The sequence below is a fragment of the Engraulis encrasicolus genome, chromosome 24 (genome assembly GCF_034702125.1).
Source record: "Engraulis encrasicolus isolate BLACKSEA-1 chromosome 24, IST_EnEncr_1.0, whole genome shotgun sequence".
Taxonomy (NCBI): domain Eukaryota; kingdom Metazoa; phylum Chordata; class Actinopteri; order Clupeiformes; family Engraulidae; genus Engraulis; species Engraulis encrasicolus.
The window spans coordinates 11,839,508-11,863,756 of record NC_085880.1 but is presented as its reverse complement, the minus strand read 5'-3'; the positions used below and the strand labels follow the sequence as shown (position 1 = coordinate 11,863,756).

The window sequence follows — 24,249 nt, the reverse complement described above, 5'->3', positions numbered from 1 at the left end:
GAATGACTTAATAGGGCGGTTGGACTTGTGTCTAATGCCGGGCTTACACTGTGCAATTTTTGGCCCGATTTTGCCACGATTTGTCAGTCGCACGATGCATTATGCATTCTATGATCTATCCATCTCCGAGGAGGTTGCCAGGAGTAGTGCCGCACAGTATCATTCCCCTTTTTCTCATATGGAGAATTTGCTTATGTGCAATCTTTGGCTTGAAGTATGGAAATGATAATATCCTAGATGGGAGAGGGCTTGCAGAGAAGAAGTTGAGGGCAGGGAGGGAGAGAGGGGAAGCGCAATTGTCGTAGTGGCTAATTCTATGTGGTCAATTATGAATTGACCATCTCTCACAGCACATAGAACAGCCTAAGCATGATACTTTGATTTCTAGCTCTGATTTTGTTTTTTGTGTTTTTTTTCTCTGCCTGTCCGCCCTGTCATGATTTTTGTAAGTGGTGAATGAATAAAAGGTAAGGGTAAATGCAGGCTCTGCCCTCTAGAGGGAGCCAGTGCTATGAATAAACACTGTACTCTTTAGTGTACACATGGATGGTGATTGGTTTCACCTTGCCAGTGCTTTATGTTTTTTAACAATGTTTTTTAACAATGTTTTTTCCCATTTGTTAAGCACTTTGAGCTACATGCCTTGTATGACACAGTGCTATACAAATACAATTATTATTATTACAATTATTATTATTATGAAAACACTGTAGTAAACAGAGCAACTTAAGAATAATGGGGAATGATAAGAATGTTATATACAGTTAGGGCCAGAAATATTTGGACAGCAACACAATTATCACCCTTTTCCACCCTATACCCCACCACAATGGATTTGAAATAAAACAAACAAGCTGTGCATTAACTGTAGACTCTCAGCGTTAATGTGAGGGTGTTAAAATCCATATCGCATAAACAGGAATGAACTAGCAACGTTTTTTGCGTGTGTTGCCCACTTTTCAAGGGATCAAAAGTAATTGGATAGTAGGCCTCTCAGCTATTTTCCAGTCAGATGTGTGTTTTTCCCTTACCACACCATCACCAAGATGTTAATACAAGGTCTTAGAGTTCATTTGAAGTGTTCCATTTGCATTTCCATTTATTTTTACGGAATATCCATGAGATCCAAAGTCCACCTGTCGCCATCAGTGATGCAAGCCATCATAAGGTTGAAAAAAAAATCAAAACAAACCCATTTGAGAGATGGGGAAACATTAAATATGACTAATTCAAGAGTTCAGAATGTTGGAAAAAAATAAATACCAGAGCAACACCAAATTACCTGGCAGACATGGAAGACAAATGCTGTGGATGACAGACAATATTCTGTATCTGGTGAACAAAAACCTATCTCCCAACAGTTGGCCAGATGTAGAACAGTGTCCAAGTGAACGGTGGATACATGTCCAAGGCAACAATCAAGAAAAAGATCAAGAACATTGAGGAACACTTCACCATAGGAAATACAGAGGGTTTACTAAAAGTTAAAAAAAAATATTGATTGCATCAGAAATAGCAATACCAGATTTGGCTTTGCCAAACAACGTCTTAAAAAGACTGTATAGGTCTTGAGCTACATCCTATGGACAGAGTAGCCAAAAATCGTCTTGTACAAGGGTAATGGGAAGAAAGGAGTGTAGAGAAGGGAAGGAACTGCTCATGATTTCAAAGCATACCACCCAGTCAGTGAATCATGGTGGTGGTAGTGTCATGGTGTGGGCATGCATATCTGTCAATACTCTTTTCTCCTTGTATTTATTGATGATGAGGACTACAGACAAAAGCCACAGGATGAATTCTGAAGATTTTCAGGCTATATTATCATGTCATATTAAACCTAATGGTTCTGAACTCATTGGACAATACTTCACAGTGCAGATGGACAATGACCCAAAGCTTCATCTGAAAGCTACTAAGCCATTTCTACCCCAAAAAAGTGGAATATTATTCAATGTCCCAGTCAATCACCTCACCTGAGTACAGTTGAGCCAGCATTTCACTTGCTGGAGGCAAAACTGAAGGGAAAATACCCTAAGAATAAGCAGGAGCTGAAGACTGTTGCAATAGAGAGCTCACCATAGCATCACCAGAGATAAATCCCAGTGTCTATTGATGTCTATTGATTGCAAACTACAGGCTGTAACTGACTGGAAAGTATTTGCAACCAAATAATTAAAAATTGAAAGTTTGATGTATAAATACTAGAGTGTCCAATTACTTTTGGTCCCTTAAAAATGGGGTGGCACTGATCGAAAATGTCATAATTCCTTCAAAGTTCACGCGATTTGGACGCAAACACCCCCATATTAAAGCTGAAAGTCTGCTGTTAATGAACATCTCCTTTGTTTCATTTCAAATCCATTGGGAATTGTGCAGATGTCCAAATATTTATGGCCCTAGCTGTATATGAATTCATGTTTGTGGTGTTACTGTGTATTGTTGTCAGGGACCACAGTTGCAGGGATGTGCAGCCACAGCCTTTGAGCAGCAGATGGCGATCTCACCACAGGCATCATCACATGACTCAACTCATTAGCTGTGGCTACTCCTTGTAGGACAAATGTGTTGTATAGCTTTATATTATCAGATCAATAGGCAGTTTAGGTCTAATAGGCAGTTTAGATCTAATAGTTAGGACCTTTTTAAGGGCAAGATTCAGATGTTATCACTGCAGGGAGAATGTGCTCCAGTGCTTTCCTCTATGGTTGAATAACCAGGATCAGTTCCACCCTGTAGCAAAACGGGGTAGAGATGCCCCACCAGGACTCGAATCCAGACGTTCTGGGGTACCAAACCTGGGCTCTGACCGCTACACAGGCTGGTTGGCATAACGGTCAGGGCACACTCACATCCCTAGTGATGGCCACTTTATCACACTGCCTTCCCCTTTAGGAGGCGGACTCTGATGACCTCACGGCTGATCATCCCACTTCTGACACCATTTATACGGAAGGGGACTAAAGTCCCCCTGCCGGTACTCAAAACCGGACCTTCTGGGGTACCAAACTGGGGCCTTGACTGCTACACCAAAGAGCCAGGCTCGTTGGTGTGAAAACACCTGGAGGCACTAAAACGTCAATATGAATTAAAATTTCATTGATGTCTAAATACGTTTACAAAAGTCCCTGTCACCTGCAGCAGGTTTTTTTACACACTGATCATCACAGGTCATCTTGACTAGCCCATTAGGGCCCAATCTGTCAACCCTCCCTGTAGCCTCTTTCTCCACTTTCCTTGGTGCTGTCATCTTCCCTTCTTTCTCTCTGCCCTTGTATTTTAAAATTCTGTCCTCCCCTGTTTGTCTCTCTCGTCTCTCCCTCAGACACGGAGAAGCGAGCGCAGTACATCGAGGAGGAGCGGCACATGCGGGAGGAGAACATCCGGCTGCAGAGGAAGCTGCAGAGAGAGATGGAGCGCAGGGAGGCCCTCTGCAGACAGCTGTCAGAGAGCGAGAGCAGCCTGGAGATGGACGACGAGAGGTATACACACACACACACACACACACACACACACACACACACACACACACACACACACACACACACACACACACACACACACACACACACACTGACAGACATGCAAAGAACCTCCTGACCCTTGTCAAGAAGTGGTGAGGTCATGTGACCCGGTAAGTTCACCTATTTCACCTTTGGGAGGTATGCGTATGCTTATGTGAAAGTGAGCCTGACGAAGAACAAGCGTAACATGTTCACTGAAATAAAATAACAGTGAGTATGTATAATATGCATGTGTACATTTTTGGATATCATTTTACTTAAGTTACATATTTATGTATTTATTGGTTAAAGTCATTCAATAAGTAAGGGTTAACGTTCGGCGAGAAGGTCGCTACCGTGGAATAGCAGCACGACAGAGAGAATCTTTAGACCCCGACGCGGAGCGGAGGGGTCTTGTTCTCTCTGAAGTGCTGCTATTCCACAAAGCGACCGACTCGCCGAACGTTAACCCGCTTATTATATGGATATACTTAAATGATTCACACATGGCGGGGACATTTCTTTAGGCCTATTTAATGTTAAGTTTATTATAGTTTTTCATGTCAAAAGATTGTTGCTGCGCAAAACAAAACAGTGCCGTTGTGGAACACCGCTAGGCAACAGCTAGGTAGCCAGGTCAGGACAACAGGTGTTGTCTATCACAGCAGCTGATTAGAGTCTTGTTGAAAAGTCGCTTTAGCAGTGAAAAGTCTTGTTGCCATTGACAGCGGTCTGTTATAGACCAACCCGTCCGTTATCGAAAAATAACAGACGTGCGAACGTTGGGGAGCCCCACTGAAATGAATGGAGCATTCGACCGATGACGTCACACCATATAATACATCCAAATAATCACTGGTTGTGTTGTGTTGTGTTGTGTTCCTCTCCCTGTAGGTACTTTAATGAGATGTCTGCCCAGGGTCTGCGGGCGCGCACCGTCTCCAGCCCCATCCCCTACACTCCCTCCCCCAGCTCCAGTCGGCCCATCTCCCCCGGTACGTCTAGACACACACACATACACACACACACACACACACACACACACACACACACACACACACACACACACACACACACACACACACACACACACACACCCCACATCATAATACTGTTAACCAATGGCTAGTCTCAACTCATGCACATGGACACTCCACCCCCGTCCACCCCCTCCGACTCTCTCTCTCACACACACACACACACACACACACACACACACACACACACACACACACACACACACACACACACACACACACACACACACACACACACACACACACACACACACACACACACACACACACACACCAAAGCCAGAACTGGACAACAGGAGTGTTATGTAATTTGTGTCCAGATTCCCAACACTAAATGTTGTACTTTGAATGCTATTGAAAGACAGTGGACACCCCGTCCACTAGTGTTTTGGTTTTTGCGCCAGGAAAACAAATGCCTTGACCTCTGGTACTGCCTCCGAGAACATTTCCTTATTGTTAATGATGAAGATACATGTAACAATGTCATGCAGATGAATTTGGAATCCAACATTTTTTTGTGACATCAAACATGTTTATGAATATGCTTGAAGGTGTTGAGGTTCGCAAAAAGTAATCTGGTGATTGATGGTTGACAAATTATCTTAAAGGATTAGTCCACACTTTGTTGATTTTCACATATTTGCAGTATTTCCAAGTATAGTGCAAGAATGTACATATCATTTTCTTCTCAGTATTTACGTAGATTAGTACTCAATACTAACGTTGACATTATTACCATAGCTTAGCACAATCATTGGAAGTAAATGGTATGTTAGCATCAGCCACAAGTGATCACTGAGCGGAATTAAATGACCGTTTTGCACTCTGGTGAATTTTACATACATTTTAAAGTGCTTTATAAGTACATTTGATGATGTTTTATTTGGTACCGTAGACTTCCATTGCTATACTAAATATGGCTATACTTTCAAACTTCAATTTTCCTGAAATAAGGTGCTCTTTTCCTTTAATATGGGAGGTTCCGGTGTAATCGAGTATTGCTGTCATTTAATCTTCGGAGAGGCTCCCGATTTAGTAATTAATTATTGCTTGCTGCTTCAGTTTTTGAGCGGCGGCTATGTCTTTTAAACTCTTTTCCTTCCCATCACTTAGCTCACTAAGCTTAAAGCCACGTTCACACACGCCGCTGCTAGTTACTAACTTCTTGCTCACTCGCCTAGTCGCCACCCGGTGATGGAACGTTCGCTAAACGTTCCCGGGGCTTTAACTGCCAATGCTCTGGCGAGAAGTACTGACCTCCGCATTCCAATTGGTTACTCGCTTACTCGCCTCGCTCGAAGTTAAAATATTTTCAACTCGAAATCGGTCCACATCACATCGCTTGTACACTCCTCGCCAACTCGCCTCCTCGTCTCGCTGGGACACAGAGACATTTTATTGACTCAACTCGCTGAGCGAGTAACTAGAGTAACTTCGTGTGAACGAAGCTTTACCCCTGACCTAAAAGTGCCTGAGGTGTGATGGTCTCTCCGCAATGCAGAAGATAACCGTTGACATGCAGTGAAGTAAATCCAGTCTTACACAACCACTTCACATTGCGTATAGAGGGCCACACTACTATCTAGCCTCTGACAACAACAATACTGTGCACCACGTGTCTGTTCCTCCGTGTCTATGTAACTCATTTTTATCCTGGAAGGGCATGCCAGATCAGCTTCCTTTAGGTCAGGCGGTTATCTCGATGGCTTGTTTTACTGGGCGCCTCTTATCCTGATGCCTACAGCTCTTGTGTAAGCTCCGGGCACCTGCTACAGGTGAAGTGTTTATTTTTGTGATTTTATACCACCTGAGTGGGAGCAAGGGTTGGGGACTGTCGCGCTCTAATCAACAAAACACCTTTGACATGGTGACGTAACCATGACAGGGTTCTTTAGGTGTAAAGCGTTAGCGAGATGAGGTGGTGAGGCAACAGATGTGGTGGTCTGATTAGCGAAGTTCACTTGACTGACTGCGGTTTCAAACTTGAACCCTCAAGCCCTCTCTCACCCCCACATCCCTCCCCCACCTCTCCTCTGACCTGCCTCACAGACAACCAAGCCTTAAGGCACGAATAGACCAAGCGCAACATGCGCGATTTTAGCGACGGAAGTAATGGACTTTGTATTGAGATGCGGGAGACAGAAGAGACCAAAGCGAGTTGAGCGACTAGAGGCGATTCGCGCGATAGTTTGTAGTTGGACTTGAGTGAATATTATGCAGATAAATAAGCCATGATACGGTTCTGCAACAGCTGCCACAGCCAATGGGAATGTTGGAATCCTTGCATTCTGCTTTTAACGGACATACCCTGTCGCTTCTATAGCTCGTATCACTTTTGTTGCACAGTCAAGCGATTCTCTGTCGCTTGATCTTGTCGCGGCCGGTGTATTCGCCCGGTTAGACAGACCGGTCGACAGACAGACAAGGCAACAACACAAGGCGTTGTTAGACTAAGTGGTGCAGGCTCTCATCCCCAACTTTGTCTGACATGTTTACAGCAGTTGATTCACAACATATAGCTTTATCTTTTGAAGAAAATGTTTGTCTTTTTGGGGCTGAGGTAAGTGGTGAATGATACATGCATATTGGTGTGAACACAGGCGGGCCAGACAAGCACTTCACTTCCCAGTCTGACTGATACAGCAACCGGCTCTGTGACACAAGGCTGTCCAGTCTTAAATTGGCCACAAAGTTGCACTCTTCAAAGACAGACGCACATTTTTTCACCAGCTACATTACGTACACCATTTTATTCAGTCCACAGCCGTCAAAAGTATACAGTTTCAAAAATTATAACATCAATCTGCTCTTGATGGCAAATTCTGATGCTGTTCTGTGGAACTGTATGAAAACAATAGAACCTTAAGATAATGCTGAAAACCCAGTTCACAGAGGATGAACTCAGAGGCCTTGCAATTTTATCTGCTCCGCTAAAAATGGGTCAAACTCCGAGTCAGCTGACTTTTTATGTTCTTGCCAAAATGACATGTCTTGGGGCTTTGTGAAGTCTCTCCCCTCTCCACTCTCCTCTTGCGTGCAAGCTTTCGCAGAATCACTTTCACTGATTCCCCCTCTTTGCCGGAAGGTTAAGTAAATGGTTGTCTGGCGTTAGGTGTGCGGGGTGTGGTTTTGTCTGCGACCACAGTGCTGTTAGTTTGAGTCCCTCCAGAATGAGACGGCTCAATTCTAAAGGTCAGTGATGATGCTTGCTCATATGAGAGACACTGGAGATCGCCATCTCTCTGTTTGAACATTTGTTTTGGTTGGACTTCTTGAAGGGGCCTCCTCTCTTCTGCAAACAACAGAAATCCTCCAACCTGCGTAGAGAGACGACTTCAAAGAGGCTTTGTTGGTCTTCTGGCTGACCTCACCTCTATGCAAAACGGTGGATGAAAGATTTGGGAAAACGCGTTCTCATGAAATATAGCACAATGATACTATATTGATTTAATCCATGAGAAGAATGGAGTTTTGTGTGTTTTTCCACGTCAAGTCATGTAGAGATGACTTTTGAAGATGTTAGAGATATACTTCTGAAATTGCAGATGTGTCTGTGGTCATTTCCTGAAGTGAATATGGTGATTCTGAATGGAAAGTGGGTTTGCATTGATCTCTAAGAAAATAAACATTCACGTGAAAGTAGGGCTGGACAATATGACGATATATATCGTTATCGTGATATAAAAGTGTATTCTCCTATATCGTTTATATCGTGATAGTAATTTTATCAATTTTATACAATTGAATATCATTTAATTAGATTTCATGTTGTCACAATACACACTATAAGTTAATGTAACTGTAAAAATAAGAATAAAAAGATCCATTTTCCTTGTTTTGCGAGCAAGCAAATAAAGCAAATAAAGAGAATAACTGAAAACGTATGTAATTGTGCTATATCGTGATATATATCGTTATCGTGATATGAAGTAATCCATATCGTGATATTGTTTTTTTTCCATATCGCCCAGCCCTACGTGAAAGCAAGTGTGGTGAGTGATTAACTCTTTGCAAAGGGTGTCCTTTTTAGCAAACGTTTTAAGGGACTTTTTGAAGGGCTTTTATTGTCTTTATTGCTTACAGTGGGGACTTAGCGCACTGAACTTCTTCTGTATACCTTTATTCCATCATTCCATTTGGCAGTAATGTCAGCCCTAAAGAAAGCCAAGCCCAGAGAGGAGGATCTGCTGTCTGTCTGCTTGTCTGTCTGTCTCTCTCTAAAGAGATGATGCAGTAGATGTGGTGGACTGATTAGCGGAGTTCACCTGACTGATAACGGTTTCATGCTTTCCTCTGATCTGCCTCACAGCTGACTAAGTCATGGACAGACAGACAGACTGTCTCTCTCTGTCTCTCTCTGTCTCTCTCTGTCTCTCTCTGTCTCTCTCTGTCTCTCTCTCTCTCTCTCTCTCTCTCTCTCTCTCTCTCTCCCTCTCCCTCTCTCTCAGCATATAACCTGTTGCTCGTGACCTTTCCTGCTTGCCTGCTGAAGCCCGTTGCCGAGGTGGACCCAGTCATGGCCTTGTTACCTGGTCAACAGACGGTCTTGCTGGCCGACGTTTAAAAAGGGCAGCGACGTAACAAGGGGCCACCCCACAGACACACAACACAAAAGCGCATATGCATGCGCACACACACGCGCACAGGCTTACTTTACTTTAATTTATTTGTTCAGGACATTGCACATTAATGAACATATACATACATGTACATATATGTAAACATGCCAGATTGTAGCCCAAGGGCTAATTTCCATCTGGTGTCCAATAGGCAGGCTAGATGTTTACAAGCAATAGACTTTAAGATAAGACAGACTGTTAGTAACAAAGAAATAAAACCCACTACAGAAGCGAAAGGCATGCATGTAAATAAAAGGAAAAGAGAAAAGAAAAAGGTCCCAAAAAATAGGGCCATGTGTTATGTGAGTGTGTGTGTGCGTGTGTGCGTGTACGCTGTGTAGAGGCTCAGACCATCAGTGTGAACATGTTTGTTGGGCTCGAAGCCACTTTTTATATTCCATCTTAAAGGTGGCTAAAGAGGGACATTCCCTTATATGCAGAGGAATAGAGTTTCCATAATATGCCGCCTTTAGTAGATAATGCGTTTTGACTGAAAGAGGTTTTTCCTGAAAGGAATCTCTGCATCTTTATTGACCACTGCTCGGTTTACTCGTGCTTGACGATATTTTATAAAATCCTGTAAACAAGGTGGCGCCAGGCCATGCAAAGTCTTATAAAGAAGACAGCTATAGGAGAATTTACAGAAATTGTCAAAACTCAATAGGTTGTACTTATCTAAAATGTTACAAATGATGGTATGAAAGAGGTTTTTTATCTAAAATTTTAAGTGCTTTTTTAAATAAACTCTCCACTGGTTTTAAGAGTAGTGGATCCCACCATGGTCCAGCTAGTAATGCAATAGCTTAGGTGAGAAAATATCATTGCATGCAAGTATGTCAGAGCAGCACTATTTGATATAGCACCTCTTATGTGCCTGAAGTTGTAGAGATTAAATTTTATTTTTTTTGTTATCATTTTTATATGTTTTTTAAAAGAAAGATTGGAGTCTAGAATGACTCCTAGATATTCAAAATCTGTGACTACTTCTAGCTGTTCACTACCAAGAGTAACCCAGGCTGACACAGTCCCAGGGGAAGGTTGCTTAGAAAAATACAAACAAACCGTTTTCTTTGCATTCAGAATAAGGCATGATTTCTCTAGCCATGTTCGTATGTGTGTAAGAGCTGTAGAGAGTACACTTGCTGCTTCAACAGGGGTTTTAGCTTGGGTGAAGATGACTGTGTCATCAGCATAGAGCTGAATATTAACATGTGGACAATGCTCAGGTAAGTCATTAATATAGAGAGAAAATAAAAGAGGCCCCAAAATGGACCCTTGGGGACCCCTACTGGGCAGTTGATGAAGGTGGACCTTGAACCTTCGACCATGGTACATTGTTCTCTATTTGTTAAGTATGAATGGAACCATGATCTAGCTTTAGCAGAGAAATTAAAATGAATTAATTTTTTGATAATAAAACATTGTGATTGACCGTATCAAATGCTCGTTTTAAGTCCAAGAATACGGCACCAACACACCCATTTTTATCTAGATGGCATTTGTTCATTTCCATAAACATGGTCAGTGCAGTGTCAGTAGAAATGGTTAGGGCGAAACCCAAACTGCATTGGATGCAGGGGTGTTTGACTATTACTGAGAAAAGCAATGATTTGTTTAGAGACCCATTTTTCAATGATTTTTGAAATGACAGGTAATATGCTGATTGGTCTATAGTTGTTCATGTCAGTTTTGTCGCCTGCTTTAAATACAGGGGTGACAGTAGCCAGTTTCCATGCCTTAGGGACAGTGGAAGTTTTCTATAGATAAGTTAATAATGTGTGTGAGTGGGGGTGCAAGTGCCCTCTTTGTGAAGTTTCAGAAAGTTAGTATCAAGACCAATGAACATCCCTGGCTTTAGAGTTATTCAAGGCTGCTATGATCTTGATGGTATCCTGTTCTGTGATTTTTCTGGATTTTAAAATGATTGTCATTGTCAATGTGATCACCCAACAAATCAGAGCCCTCAGTGATTGTGAACTGCTTGACCAAATCATGTATAGATTCAACAAAAAAAGAGTTAAGCTCTTGACACAGGACAGCAGGATCACTTTCTAGTTGATTATTAATTTTTTAATTGTAGTCCTTTTATTTCCTGTTTAGGACATTTCCCTGTCAATTTGTTAATGTTTTGCCATATTTTCTTCCCATCTCCTTTGGCATTGTCTATTATTGAATAAAAAAATTTGCCTTGGCTTTTCGTAACTCTAATGTTACTTTATTTCTGGCCCTAGTGAAATTCATCCTATCTGTGTTAAGCCCAGATTTAATTGACTTTTTAAGGAGAAGGTCCCTTTGTCTTATTAATTGTGAACATTCAGAATTAAACCAGGGCACAGAGTTGGGATTCCTCTTTGCATTGCGCCCCCTCTGGAAAAAGAGAGCACTACTTCTTTTATCTTTGAGAGGAATAAATCACCGCCAGTGTTCGCGTCTTTACAGGCCAGGAGAACATTCCACTCCACATTTTTGCAACACATTGTCCACATTTTCATTTTGAATTAGTGGGAATGAACATATTTGCAGGCCTTTTTTTTTGTTCTGAGACTGAAGTTTTTCTGCTCGTTTAAGCTTCCTGGTAAAAAATATGGAGTTGTGGTCAGAGAGACCTGTTAATAGATTATGGGTATTGGAGATTCTCTCCGGTTTATTGGTAAACAGAAGATCAATTGTAGACTGTGTGTTGCATGTAATCCTAGTGGAGTTTTTTATCAGCTGCGTGAGATTAAAATAATCAGTTACATCTTTAAGTTTTTTCCTGCCGTGTTTGTTTTCCCAGTTGACATTAAAATCGCCAAAGAGGAGAAGCTCCCGTTTATGATTACATGACGCAAGGACTGTTTTCAGTTGATCATAAAATTCAGGACCAGCTGTGGGTTTGCGATAGACGCAGATTACAGTTAATGACATCTCCCGAGAGAGGTGTATGTCCACTCCAACACATTCAAGTGAAATACCACTAGGAAAATTTCTCTCATTACACTTGAGATTATTTTTAACATACATGAGGACTCCCCCTCCCCTCCCCTGCCCCCTGTCTTTTCTAAAAGTAATATACTCAGGTAATGAGCACGCACACACGCGCACAGGCTTACGCACGCGCGCGCGCACGCACGCACGCACGCACGCACGCACACACACACACACACACAGGGCCACTCCAGGGCCACATGCTTACTCAGCGTAGGCGCTCCCTTCCAGGCATCCAGGCCTCTCCCAGTGGCGACTCAGCACTTTCCCTCTGCAGTTTGCAGAACTAAGCCTTTCTGTCAACAGCAGAGTTGGAGCAAGATAGAGTCCCTAAAATCACTAAGACACTGCAGGGCTGAACTTAACTAACCACAGGAGAGAGAGTATAGTGGGCGTTACAAACTCTGGGCTGTTTGTTTGTTTCTGTTTTTGTGAGCCCATTTTTTTAGGTCTTGGTCCTCATGACTGGACATTGGTGTTTTTGTTTTCATATGGTTCGGGTCTTTCTAAATACAAGCAGGTACCACTGATCACATTTTTTTGTGTGCGTGTGTGTGTGTGTGTGTGTGTGTGTGAGAGAGAGAGAGATAGTCAAGCAAGCCTATTTATAATTTTATGATTATTTTGGCTCTTCATTTGAATGCGGCATGCACGTTTTTAAACTTGGTATCGAAGACCAATTGAAGCCAACTCATGAAAATGAACACAATGATATTTGTTATTGTTCATTGTTTCTTCTATTCATCTTGTGCAAAATAAATACAATGTGGCCTGCAAGCAATCGGTAATGAAATCGAGCTCGTTGCCTAATCGAAACGGGTCCCTTTCCCTGCTCTATTTGGTCACATGCTTTTGGCCTAATCTGTATTTGTCTGACACTGAGCAGAGGTGTATAAAGAATAAATGGAAATAAATTCAAGATGCAAGTACGACACAAGCACATACAGCAGTGATCATGTAATAGCTGTTACGCAAGTTACTCCCCTGTACCAAATGAGTCTGTTTACTTTTTGTTGTACTTCTACTATATACACCTCTGGTGCAGAGCAGTGGGAATTCCGTCTGACCAAGTCAGGTACCCCCCACCACCCCTCCCCTCCCTTCCCCCTCCCTCTCTTTTAACCTCCCCTTCTCCCTCCATCTCTCCTCTCCCCCTGATAACCACTAAAGTTCAAGGTTTCTTTCCGTTGCCTAGCAGCCAAGGCTGTAAAAGCCGGTCATTAAATGCATCACCCAGACACAGCTGTGTCGCGTCTGAGCTTCCTCTTTTTCCTTTCATATTGTTCTTCTTCATCCTCCTCTTCTCTTATCCTTGTTCAGAGACGAGACAAACTGTTTTTTGAAGAAGTTTAAACTCCCTCTGTGTATTCCCTCGGCCGGTGATGCTAATGCTTTTGGTTTGGCTAATTAGCGCTCTATTGGTGTTAAGGAGGTGCGTTAATTGGGGTCGGCCAGTTCAGATCAAATCGTCTGGAAGAAGCATGTGACAGGGCTTTAACTGTCTGAACCCGGCACGTAAGCCTTTGTGTCCCTATCCTGTGTTCATCACCATCACCGCGTCTGTGCAAATCACTTCACGTCTTTTCATCTGGTATCATCAATAATATAATGTGCTTTGCTCTCTCTCTCTCTCTCTCTCTCTCTCTCTCTCTCTCTCTCTCTCTCTCTCTCTCTCTCTCTCTCTCTCTCTCTCTCTCTCTCTCTCCATCATCAGGTCTGTCGTACGCCAGCCACACGGTGGGCTTCACCCCCCCAGCCACCCTGAGCAGAGCCCCCCTCCCCCACTACACACCCCCGGGCCTGCACGTCCACCCCGGCTCCTCCCACGGCATCCAGGTGAGAGAGGAGACGCACGCACACGCACACACACGCGCGCACACGCACACACGCACCAGGTCCGCCACAGTTGCTCTAGCTTGTTTTCACACTCTCTCACTTTAAAGACAGATGGGAGACCACGTGCACACTGACAGCACACACAATACGCAAATACTGTATGTTTTTCAGCCAAAGATGTCTGTTTCTGCGTAAATTCTGGAAATGATTAACTAAAAAAAAATGAAATGCTCTACCGTTAATACCCAGTAGTAAGTGGGTGAGTAGAGGTAGAATTGTCAAGGGGAATTCCAAAAGAATGACAGGGCAACAATAAACTAGGCCAACATGATTGTGTCCTATCACCAAGGTTACTGAGGTTTGAGAAGAGCAACAGACGGCAGTCAGGTCAATAGAACTGTTGGGAGTTGAGAGGTGGAACACTGTCCATGTTGCTTTACACAACTGGTGCTCGTGCAAAGAAACATTCTTTTCAACTTTTGGGGTCCAAAAAATAAAAGGCACAAACCCAGGCACACCCTGTTGAAGTGCTGTGTGGCCAATACGCACACTCGCATAGATGCTCTGAAAGGTGTCGTACAGGAAAAAATAAGATTTCAAATGAGTCAACAAATCAACCAAGAGCCTGGATGTGGAAATTTGAAAAAATGCACACATTCGTCTCAAAAAATGGGTGCAGGGAAAGTCACATGAAAATTAAGTCTGCGACACCAAGCAGTATGCCGGAAACATCACAATATTAAATTAAGAGAAATGTGAGCTTGGTGTGGCAGGCTCTTTTTTTTTTTTTTTTCAGTTTTCATGTTTCTCTTCCTTTGCCCCATTTAAAAGACTGGCCAGGCCAGGTCAGGTTGGCTTGCACTCTTCTCACGTCACGGGTGTCTGGCTTCCGCCACTTCAGGATGTCCCTGTTGTGTCCCCCTCCTTTGTGGCGGGACACACCTTCTCGCTCCTCTCTTGTCCCCCGCTGCCCGCTGTCCGCCACACCCTGAACCCTCTCGCAGGCCCACAATAGGTCCCGACGCAGAGGCACAGGGGTGAGTTGAGGGGGCGGAAGGGAGGAAGGAAGCGTTGGCTTAGAGAAAGAAAGAAATCATGAAAGAGAGCCTTTATCTCGTCTTTATGGGGCTAGCCGGCACCAGGTGATGTCTTTTTCTCCAGATAGATGCGCGCGCACACACACGCACACGCACACACCCATTCATTCACACCTGAGTGCTTCTGTGGGGACAGTTATGGACGACTTTACACTTTGCATCAGGTTTCCCCTCTGATTATTTTGTGCGTGCGTGCGCGCGTGTGCGCACGAGAGAGAGAGAGAGCGAGAAGGGAGGGGGTTAGTGATTGCTGCAATGCACGCATCTTTCCAGTGTGATTCAATGGCCCCCACGCAAGCCATATTGTCAACCTCTTACATAAAGTCGACAAAAGGTCAAAACTTTACAACAGGTCAGGTCAGCTAAATTGCTCCAACCCATATGAGGATATTAGGTTATCAGCATTAAGAATTTATGGTGCTGATCTCTTTGATTAGATGTGCTTGCCTGGATTGTTGTTTGTCAGGCCAATGCACACATACATGCTGATATAGATGGACACATTTGTTTACAAAGTTATGACTTATTAATAGGCTGAACTTGAACTGAAATAGGCTGAAATACATATTACATCATTTTATTTGGTGTGTTTTGCTGACTGCTTAAAGTTGCTGGCCTAGAAATGTCAAGTTGTGTATCAAAACAAATTGTCTTTCAATAGATCCTTGGCATTTAGAGCAAAATATCATCTGACATTTAAGTTATGTTTCCTTTAAAAGTGTGATGTAAAAGTTGTAGGTCCTCTTTAGATATTTTCTGCCAACCAGCCTTTTGTACCCTATGAAGACCTTTCATGATCCTATGAAAGTGCCCCTGTGAAACCTTTTGTACGGAACAAAAGGTGAGCGGGTCTGAATTCATTATTAGTGTATTTGGGTAGCAGTGGAGTAGTGGTTAGGGAGTTGGACATAGATCACAGGGTTGCCGGTTCAATCCCCACCTTTGTCATTTCCTCCCTACATGGCTGAAGTGCCTTTGATCAATGCACCTAAACCAACACTGTTCTAGGGACTGTAACCAATACCCTGTAATATCCTGTAATATCTGCTTAGTGTTACGTAATGTGTCCAACCGACCAGTCGAATATTGCTGAGGAGTATCTTCAGCTTAATTAACCTTTATAGGGTGTACCTTCGCGATAGCAACTGGCCTGCACTAATCTTCAGATATTGGCCTTAATGATGACGTCAATCAAAGTCATATTGTGATCATCAAACAGATTATCAAGGTAATAATCGATGATATGACCGTTATTTGGATCACCCGAGTTGAACTTGGTCATTAAAAAGTGTCCCAAGATGTGCTTTGCACTGACCCAGAAGACTAGAGGGTAAAGGCAGTGCTGATGCCTCCATTCAGTTAACTCATTCCAAGTTAACAGTTAACACTCTTTCAAGGAGTTTATTGTCATTGTCAATGAAGGCAACAATATTGTGGGTGGAGCAACAACACTGTGTAGTTTCAAGTATAGAAGTAGTCAACAAGTAGTCACAGAAAGTCTAAGTTCATGAAGTATAATACATTAAGTAAATAATAGTAATAATATGAGTAATAATAAATTAATAGAGTAAATCCATCAGTAAAATGAGATCCCCCTCCCCACAATTCAAGGTTAACCCCAGTGCTGTTGATTTTTTTTTTTTAAAGGTACACACACACACACACACACACACACACACACACACACACACACACACACACACACACACACACACACACTTCCATGTATGAATGAACAAATCAATAGGATCTTAAGTGCCATCCCTTAAAAATAATCACAGACCATCAGTCCAGAGACCTATGTAAGAGCACTAGAATTAAGTAGTCTAATGGCTTCAGGGTACAGGCTATTACACAGTCTTGTAGTTCGTGCCTGTAAGGACCTGTATCTTCTGCCTGAGGGCAGCAGTTGGAGCAGGTGGTAAGCAGGGTGGTGACAGTCCTGCAAAATGTTTTGCACTCCTCGTAGACAGCGTGTGGTGTAGATGGTACCCATCTCTGTGAGAGGTGTCTCAGTGATTCTTTCTGCTGTTTTCACCACACGCTGGAGTGCCTGTTGGTCTGCTTTTGTGGAGCTTGAATACCACACCAAAGACCCATACATCAGAACACTGCTGATCGCACAATCATAAAAGTTCACCAGCAGCGGTCTGGGTATGTGATAGCCCCTTAGCTTCCTCAGGAAGTAAAGACGTTGCTGGGCCTTACTGAGGCTATCTGTGAACCCCAGGACAGATCATCAGCTACAGTCACCCCCAGGAATTTAAAGCTGTTTACCCTATCCACCACCTTTGAGTCGATGGAGAGGGGTCTGTGGGTGGTCTTGTTTCTGCGAAAGTCTACAATGATTTCCTTGGTCTTTTGGTGTTTAGGGCCAGGTTATTGTTGTCACACCATGACCCCAGATGTTGTACCTCATTTCTGTAGTCCGTCTCATCGTTGTTTGTAATCAGTCCAAGAACGGTGGTGTCCTCAGCAAACTTGACGATGAGGTTGGAGCTGAAAGAGGCAGAGCAGTCATGGCGGAATAGGGTGTAGAGCAGAGGGCTTAGAACACACCCCTGGGGCGCGCCAGTATTCACCTTCTGATCACCTTCTGCGACAGCTTAGGAAATTCAATTTCAGTCAGCCAGCCATGATTCATTTCTACAGATCCACAAATGAAAGCATCCTTACATTCTCCATCCTTCTCTGGTATGGTAACACCACAACACGAGACAAGACAAGGTTGGAAAGGGTTGTGCTCAGAGCATCTAAAATCACAGGTGCCAACCTCCCCTCCCTCTCCTCCATCTTTTCATCACGGGTTATTAGAAAGGCAAGGAAAATCATAGCCGATTCCTCACACCCAGCACATCACCTTATTAACCTCCTCCCATTAGGTAAAAGATACAGAAGCTTTACATCATCCACATCCAGATTTAAGAACAACACATACCCACTGACTATCAGACATCTTAATATGCTATAACGTCTACTCCCTATGCACTTTACCTCTAATGCACTTTAACACTCAGGGTTATCTGTAATTTAACTGCTGTCCAATGACTGCTGGGGCCCTTTCTGTTGTTTTCCCTTTCTATTGTTATGTCTATCCATATTTATATTCACTGTATGTACCTTGCTGTTGTGTGCTTGTCAAGTATGGAATAGCGGCTGACGAGGTGTCCCGATATCAAGGGAAATAATGGACAAGGCGGAGCGTTCTAACAGCCCGATGGCGCAGCCATTTTCCCTTGATATCGGGACACCTCGAAGGCCACTATTTCGCTTATCACCCGGTTACCAGCATTTAAGTATTAATTTATTAATATGTTGATCTAAGGCTTTGTGAGAAAGTAGATTAACCACTGCGCTTGGTACATTGCTTTGGGCACCACTTCCTATTCTAGTGAGACGCGCCTCTATCGGAGGCATGTAAGGACGCGCACACAACATTGGGGTGACTTGGCAACCAAATGCGATAGAATTGACGACTGGGTTTTTGACTTGACAACCAGATGCAATAGAATTAGTAACGGGGTCTTGACTAGACAACCAGATGCGATAGAACTAACGACTCGGTCTTGACTAGACAACCAGATGCGATAGAATTAGTAACGGCACTTCGCAAGAAAGTTAGAAAAGAAGAAACTTGGACGCCTGCATGACATCATAGGTGTCCTGCTACCGGGGAATAAAGGACACCTGCTCAGCCAATCAGAAGACGTTCCGTCCGTCTGCTCACCGGGTGATAATTGTATGTATTTGATGTTGGGGATATGCCAAGAAAAAGTCATGGCAATAAACTTTTTTGAACTTGATCCTGTTGAATTGTTTTCGAACAACTCAGGTCACACCTTGTCCTGGTTCTCCTTACATCATTCACAATACATCAGTGTAAAGCGCTCTAGTCTGTGAAGAAAGGGAGCTAGGTGTGTGTGATCGCTTTAAAGGTGTCCTTCAGGAGCCACCCAGTTGCGGCTGGCTAATGTAATGTAAAGCTTAAAGTGATACTGTCCCATTTTTGGAAATAAGCTTATTTTACACCCTAGAGTTAAATAGTAGGGTTTTAACGTTCTCCTATACTTTCAACCGTACTCTGGGTACGGCAGTGCACATTTTAACTCCAAGCTAGCAGTTAAGATTGAGTCCTATGAGACCAGTTTGCCGCCAGCTGGTCTCATAGGACTCAATGTTAACTGCTAGCATGGAGGTAAAATTTGTACTGCCATACTCAGAGAACGGTTGAAAGTACAGGAGAAAGGTAAAACTCAACTATTTAACTCAGGGATGGGCAACTGGAGGCCCGGGGGCCACATGCGGCCCGCCTCCTCACTCTGTGTGGCCCATAGATAAAACATAATTTTAAAAAAGACCAGATTTTTTTTTAAAATCACTACTAAATCAATCCATTGTAATTTTACTGTTGGCCGATAGAGAACACTTCTGTTCCTTTCAAACAATATCGGCCATTGGTGAGCAACCAACTGCATCTCAAACTCTGCGAGTTTGAGTCAGATTCGTGGTCATGTGGCCCTCTGATGGTATCGTTGAAAAAATGTGGCTCTCCTGATCATAAAAGTTGCCCATACCTGATTTAACTCAAGGGAGGTTTAATATGAGCTTATTTTCAAAAATGGAACAGTATCACTAAGTTACATGATTTGGGGTGAGTATGCTGGCATTATACAGGGCTGGCCCTGGGAGTTAAAATCCAGCCATCCACCGAACGCTGTTTGGCAGTGGAAGCGTTTCATAGTTTGGGGGACTTGAGATTTGTTTTTGAGGTATGCCTGAGGCCTTTGATTACATCATCATTGGGGGATCTAGATTTTTGGCCCTTGTGCGGGATTACGGCTCAAGAGAACATTCCTACAAAGGCTAAGGCACTTCCTCATCTACACAAACAATGCCACACACACACACACACACGCACACACACACACACGCACACACACCACATCACTTCAGAGAATAGGGTTCAGGGATGTCAGGGGGCCAAATGACCTGGATTACAGTCTGTGCTGGTGTCCCTTCTCACATCTACTGTCGTAACTTTGTGACGTCATTAAAAAGCAGTAATGTATTGCACACACATACACACCCATAATTACATTTATTTTTTTTTTACAATGTTTTGCTCTATAGCTAGATGCCTGGGATATGCATGCTGCAGGATAAGCAGGTGCATACACTTTTTGCGTGTGTATGATTTGCCAAGCATATTTTATGTAAATTTTGTTACAACTGAACAAAAGTTACACAGATGTGTGCGCAGGGCGTAATATTGACATGACTGCGAAGGGCGATCTTCCGCTAAGGTTGTGTTCAAACAGTCAAACAATGGTGGAACATATTCATGAATTATCTGCCACTTGGATGATACCTCCAGTGTTGTGCGTTGTGCTCTAAAAGCTCTTGAGCATGTATGTGCACTCAATCACAAAGGGTTGTGCACGTAAGTTAAAAAGACATACAGCAAGCATGTCACAGGCCTTTGAAACCCAGTATACCCATAGCTGCTGTGAGTTTATGTTATAGCGAGAGAAAAATTAAGCATTAAGAATCTCTATGCATGTGCCAGATTGAGTAAAGTATTTCAAGGTGGGGCATAAATATGGAGAGTGGATGTCCTTTTCTTGAGCATGCAGCGGTAAAATTGAAAGGCAATTAGAATATTTGAACTTGATGGTGATTACTAAATATTCATGAAAATAGATGTGATTGTGACTGGGCAACACGTTTTTGGTAACAAGCCCCTAAAAATGTGACCATCCTTTTAACCTTTTCCCGCTCTTCTCCTCCACCCCTCTTCCTCCTGTTCTCTTGTTTCCTACAGAGGCCTTCCCCACGGAGAAGCAACAGCCCAGACAAGTTCAAGCGGCCCACCCCTCCACCGTCCCCAAACACGCACTCGGGGGCCCAGCAGCAGCAGCAGCAGCAGCTCCGAGCACCCCCACCACCCCCGCCCGCCCAGCCCATGGACCAGTCCCCCACGACCCCGCCGGCTAGCACACAGCACCCGCTGCAAGCGCCATCCCAGCCTTAAAATGCATGCACCGGACCACGCGCTAACTACGCTAGGCTAGGCTAGGCTAGACTAGATGCGGCTAGCGCTTAGACTAGTGCTAGTGCAGTGATTATAGCAGTTATTCATGGGGGCGGGGGGTAGGGGTCACAGTTCATCAGTACGGCCGGGTGTGGGGTTGGGGTGGGGGGAGCAGGAACGAGGAACACGAAACACAAAGCCTTTGGGTTTATTTTGGTGTGGCACTGAGACGGGCTGACTTGAGGACCGCTAGTCAGCAAACTGGGACTGGTGATTTTATTTTTGTTTGCATTTTGTTTTTGTTTTTTTCTCTTCTTTTCTTTTGGTATTTTTTTATTACTGTTATTTTGTTGTTTGTTTTTTGTTTGTTTACTTCCATTAGGCTTGTCTTTGTTTAAATTTCAACAAAAAAGAACGGACAAAAAGAATATTCTTTTTTTTTTTTTCTTGAGTTGTGTATCAGAGTTTTGGCAGGGTTTACTGTTAACTCACTGCTTGTCAGATGTACGTGTAAGTTTGGGAATATGGACATTGGCACACAAAAAAATCTCATCACTGAGAACACACACACACACACACACACACACACACACACACACACACACACACACACACACACACACACACACACACACACACACACACATACACACACACCAGCACACACCAGCCAGTAAGCCCCACCTGGCAATACCAATACTATCATCATGTGCCATTACCAACCTAATGTAATGTAACGGCCAACACTCCCACCCCACCCCGCCCCGCCCTTCCCCCAACCCCATCCATTGCACTGCTGCCATTGGATGGGCCTCCTCAATCACAAGACAGACACAGACCAGATGTGCAGAAGCACGGGACGTACACGTTCCTAAGGTGAAGAGGGCAACCGGACGCAAGAAGGCATGTACAGTAGAGACGAGAAGGTTTAATGATAATGGCAGAAACGGGGTTGAGCCTGTTTCAGGCTGCTGCTAGTCCAGACTGTTTTTGTGTGGGGATGGGGGTGGGCGGGTTGCTAACAGAACAGCCAGGAATATTGAAGGTTCCGTATTGTTGACTCGATGGTGAGAGAACGTTGGAACTGTACTGTCGGAACGTCACGTCCCTACTCTTCTGCATGTGGTGCATAGAGGAAGGGGTTCTGCATAGTGTTGGACAGAGCGAGAGATGGTTGTGTAGAGGAGTGCCACCAGGCATGAACATGCATAGATATATAGTGGTGTGGGGGAGGGAGGAAGGGAAGGAGGCAGCTTTTCGCACTGTGTCTGTGTATGGTTAGCTGGCCCTTGTCAGCCCGGCCATAGACATAATACACATGTCTATGTCCATCTACTCTTCTCTATACGCATATATAGACATCTATACATGTCTATGGGCCCGGCTACCTCCATAGCACACCCCAGATACAGATATAATAATCTCATCATCAGACCAAGGAGCAGAAGAGCGCAAATACACAGTACGCCTTCTCATTAGATTCTTAAATGTTACATGCAACATGTTGAAGAGGAGCTGCCCTGTTCAATAAATTAACCTCAACATGATTAAAAGTGTGGAAAGTCAACAACTTTTGTCCTTGTCATTTGTCTATTATTGTCATATACTGGGATTAGACATGATTTCAGACAGGTTTTCAAAAGAAAGAAGTCTACCGCACACATTCTTGTATACCTGAGCGAGCCTGATGACGCACTGGTGAAACGCGTTGTTCGCTCTAATAAAACGAGCATAAAGTCAAGAATGTGTGCGTTAGACTTCTTTCTTTTGAAGTATTGAACATTCCTGCATCTACCAGCACCTAGGAGCTGTGCATGGAACTTTTAACTGTTGATGATGGTTTTGTTCAAAGGAAATCTTCAAGGATAGGAAGTACAAAAAAGGAGGCTACGTTTACATGTTGGTCTTACTGTAATTCCAAAATAATAATTCAAGATTTTAATAGTTCCGTTGAGTTTACATTGCACTTTTCATTTTATTCCGTATTGTGAACGTTTTAACATGACGTTTTCACAGCGGAATTAAGGTTTATTGGGAATTAAATGGAGTTAATTCGTAATCAAATGTCCCGTGTAAAAGAGACCATCACAGTACCTGCCAATTTCAACATAGTTGTACTACTCTCGCTACCCTTGGCGTGTCTGCACCCATTACCCATTTACATAGCTTTTTAAGTAAGCCTTTTCCGAGATCCTGGTCGTTGTAACGGGGGCTTGGTTTTCCCCAAAAAAATATGAATTTAAGTCATTAAGTAAATGTCAAAGTTCTTCAAATAAATTGTACTTCAATGAACATAAATGCATTGGGGATACGGCACCTTCTATTTCAAAGCAAGAAAAATGGAGAAAGCAATTGCATTTTACAATGCATCACAAAGTAAAGAAGCATCAAAAAAATAGCAGCATTTACATGTCTTTGGACATGCAAAAATTCACCTTACAAACTAAGAAATTCTTGAAAAATCAACTTTGTGTGTCCTAAACTGATATTTTATTGCCTATAACCCCCATACTCAAATAGCGGCCCGCGGGCCATTTGTGGCCCGCGGGGCATCTATTTGTGGCCCTCGAATAATTTTGAAAAAATTTACATTTTTTTTTATTTTTTTTTTTTTTGGTCCGATCGCGCTGCCGGCTCTTATTTTGAAATCGCGCCACAGACGCTAGGAAGATGCGTGCCGTGTCTCCGCCCCCTCAATCAGTTTCTCCCTGCAGGCTCCAAACAGAAGTGACAGAGGCTGTTGTGAGGTAGACTACTGAAGGGAAGGACGGTAGAACTTGTAAATAAATTATTTACAAAGTTCTCTTTGCCTCGTTTTTGAAAGTAATGGTCCACATTTCATTGCATACAGTGTGTTAGGACTTCGAATTGGTTTAGCACTAGCTGTAGCTAGTTGCTAACACAAATGAAGGCAAATTGTGTTTGAGCTCTGCTGGCAGCTAACTAGGGGTAGCCTACTTAAAAACGAATTGCTTGATAAACTTTTCACACTTGTAAACAGTCCCCAAATAGTTCGTTTGGAAAGCTAAGCCCCTCATAAGATTTCAAACAAAGTTATGAGCAACTTGATGATTTATTATTGGCTGTTGCATTTAATCAACATTGCATCAATGTGCCATTTTCTTGTTGGCAAAACCTGGTGTCCTCCTATCTATGTGTCCT

General features: G+C 43.3%; 1 protein-coding gene across 1 annotated transcript in view; it reads left to right on the top strand.

Moving 5' to 3' along the window:
- LOC134441877 (coiled-coil domain-containing protein 6-like) overlaps positions 1-22,657 on the top strand; it is a 36,745-nt gene extending 14,088 nt beyond the window's left edge. The window contains exons 6-9 of the mRNA XM_063192298.1: positions 3,323-3,479; positions 4,395-4,495; positions 13,838-13,959; positions 20,878-22,657. Coding sequence (XP_063048368.1) covers positions 3,323-3,479; positions 4,395-4,495; positions 13,838-13,959; positions 20,878-21,087 — 590 coding nt within the window. The 3' untranslated portion in view covers positions 21,088-22,657. The remainder of the gene's footprint in view (positions 1-3,322; positions 3,480-4,394; positions 4,496-13,837; positions 13,960-20,877) is intronic.
- The last annotated feature ends 1,592 nt before the right edge of the window (positions 22,658-24,249 follow it).